This window comes from Anopheles stephensi, chromosome 3 (genome assembly GCF_013141755.1).
Source record: "Anopheles stephensi strain Indian chromosome 3, UCI_ANSTEP_V1.0, whole genome shotgun sequence".
Lineage (NCBI taxonomy): Eukaryota > Metazoa > Arthropoda > Insecta > Diptera > Culicidae > Anopheles > Anopheles stephensi.
Window position 1 is genome coordinate 60,310,733 of NC_050203.1, and position 2,574 is coordinate 60,313,306.

A 2,574-nucleotide genomic window follows, 5' to 3' on the forward strand; every position below is an offset into this window, starting at 1 on the left:
TCATCTTCTTCATTTGTTTTAGACAGAGCCGATTTCTCCAAAGGGAACAGTATGTCATTTATTGCAGGTGCTGACATTCGGTTCAAGATAGGTGAAGTTTAATTTAAGTCAAACAATCTAAAATTGACAGCCTAAGACCTCTCGAAGTTTTATTGCTATTTAAGCAGTCGTTAAGAAGATCAACAAAATAGGATTTTTTTTGCATACCACAAATATACAAAATAAGAGGGAATATATATTCTTACAAACATTTTGTTCTCAATATTATCACCATTGTGTGGAAATCATGGGTTACAACATTTGTTTAGTGAAGTGATGTTCCTCTTTTGGCGTTAGAATCATCTGGGGACTTCCAGATCCAGAAGAGGGCTCCTAAAAATAAGATAATCGTGGATGTTGATGTTGACGCTTAATTAGGGGAATTTAATTAGTCATCTACTAGCGAAACTTCCATACCAACACTCCATACTACTGAATGCGCCTGAACGTTACCTTCTGCATCGTACAAGATCACCCATCGAGACGCTCCTACTGATCGCGGTAACCGATCTCGTCGAGAGCCCTTCGACGCAGCATAAATACCAACCGCACCGTGTCGCACTTTTACGAACGACGCACAGCAAACGGCAGCACGGCCATAATTGATGCAAAGATCTTCATCGTCGCAGCTACACTTTCAAAATCCATCATCCGTCGCGTACCTTGACCTCAGCACGCTGGCCCATCATCATCATCATCATCATCGACGTTGTCATCGGTTTTCCAGCTCCATTGTGCAAGCTCGTGGTGTACGAAAATCAAAATCCCCGATGGTCGTCGGAAGACATCCATCAGATGGTCCAGATGATGGGTTAGCTGTGGGCGAAGGTTCTTTTTGCATTGTGCTGTCGATTTGACATCGTTTTGCACCCTTTGGGCTCGATTCGAAAACGGTTCGCTAATGGTCAAGGGTCATCTAATGTTGGGCAGTAGGTAAAGTAGGTCATCTATTTGAACAGAGCAGTATAATTAGCATAATACAGCGCAGTGAGATGTATCTAGAAGCAATGGTCCCACGGCTGGCAGGAGGTGTAATTTGGTAGAATAAACGGTTTGGATTGTAAAGCGGAGATTAATTTACCCAATTCCTAATACGACGTTCTTTCATACTTAACACAAAGATGAAAATAATCAGATTAATATTTTTAAGTTTTTTATTACATTTTTTTCATGTCTCATCTGTTGCTGCGTTTTTTTACATGTCTGCTTACAGCCAGTGCGTAAGACAGGGTAAAATAATTTATGTACAGTTGACAACACGCTGAAAATGGGGGATTACGCGGTTCCGTTTGACTTCTCTGGCAGGCAGAAAGTCTACTCTGATTGCTTTGGTTGTGCCGGTGAAGATACAGTGGAAGATGTAGAGCAGTGGAGATCAAGTATCATGCTGGATTTTGAGGATTGTGTAGTAGAAAAAAAACTCCTGATCGCTTTCGTTAGATCACAGCGATGGAAAGAGCTCGGTTAGAGCAGATGGGTCAGATGGAGATGTGGATGCAGAGTACAGGAGAGTCATCACAGCGAGGAACGTTGTTGCCAAACCGAGGATCACAATCAAACGGTACTGGTGTGTGAGTGTTGCTGTGTCATGTGTGTATGATGTGTTGGTGCATGTTTCTGTCGGCGGCCAGGATCAACCCGTGCGCCCGACAAAAGCATCTCACCCGGTGGATAGCGATGGTTCTGCTGGTTCCCTGTTTACCACGAGTGGAACTCAGAGTACGAGTGGGAATGAGGTTCCCAACCGTGCGACTTGACGACGACCGGGACATGCTTCTCGACGTACACTGGCTTCTTCACCACAACCGGAACGTGCTTCTCCACGTGCACTGGGTAGGGCTTTGGCACTTCGACGTACTCCTTCTGCACAACCTTGACGGGGACCTTCACTGGGTACGGGACCGGACGGTCAACGTGGACCGGGACATGCTTCTCGACGTACACCGGGACCTTCTTCTCGACCACAACCGGGACGTGCTTCTCGACGGTGACCGGGTACGGCACCTTCACCGGGTACGGGACATGCTTCTCAACCTCGACCGGGTACGGCACGTGCACCTTCTTGGTGATGGTGGTTACGTGGGAATCTTCCCAACCGTGCTTGGGCGAGTCCCAGCCGTGCGATTCGTAACCGTAGCCAAGATCCCACAGGCCACGCTTCTCCTGCTTCTTCTCACCCTCGGCAGGGGCAGCGGCTGCCTCGGCTTCCTTCTTCTCGACGGCAGCACTGGCCACCAGGGCAATTGCCATCGCAAACACTACGAATCCCTACAGATGGAATGGAATGGGCACACAAAGAAATGGATTAGTTTACATCACTCAGGTGCACAAAAACCCGCCTCGAACCCGTTCCCCACGGTCACATGGCACTGGAAGAAGTTCACTTGAAGGATCAACGGTGACGATACATCGCCAAGACTCGTAATGTCCTCGTCAAACACACACACCCACACACCTTCATTTTCAGCTGCTTTTGTCACGTAAAACTGGTAGACTCTGGTGAACTGGTGACCGAAGACCGAATGATGATTTCCC

At 47.3% G+C, this 2,574-nt stretch overlaps 1 protein-coding gene across 1 annotated transcript; it reads right to left on the reverse strand.

The window, feature by feature from the left end:
- Positions 1 to 1,175: 1,175 nt before the first annotated feature.
- On the reverse strand, positions 1,176 to 2,574 carry LOC118513519 (zinc finger protein 512B-like). Its single transcript, XM_036059380.1, has 2 exons — positions 2,495 to 2,574; positions 1,176 to 2,307 (listed from the first exon to the last, which is right to left on the reverse strand). The coding sequence occupies exons 1-2, from the start codon at positions 2,498 to 2,500 to the stop codon at positions 1,738 to 1,740; spliced, it is 576 nt and encodes a 191-aa protein (XP_035915273.1). The 5' UTR covers positions 2,501 to 2,574; the 3' UTR covers positions 1,176 to 1,737.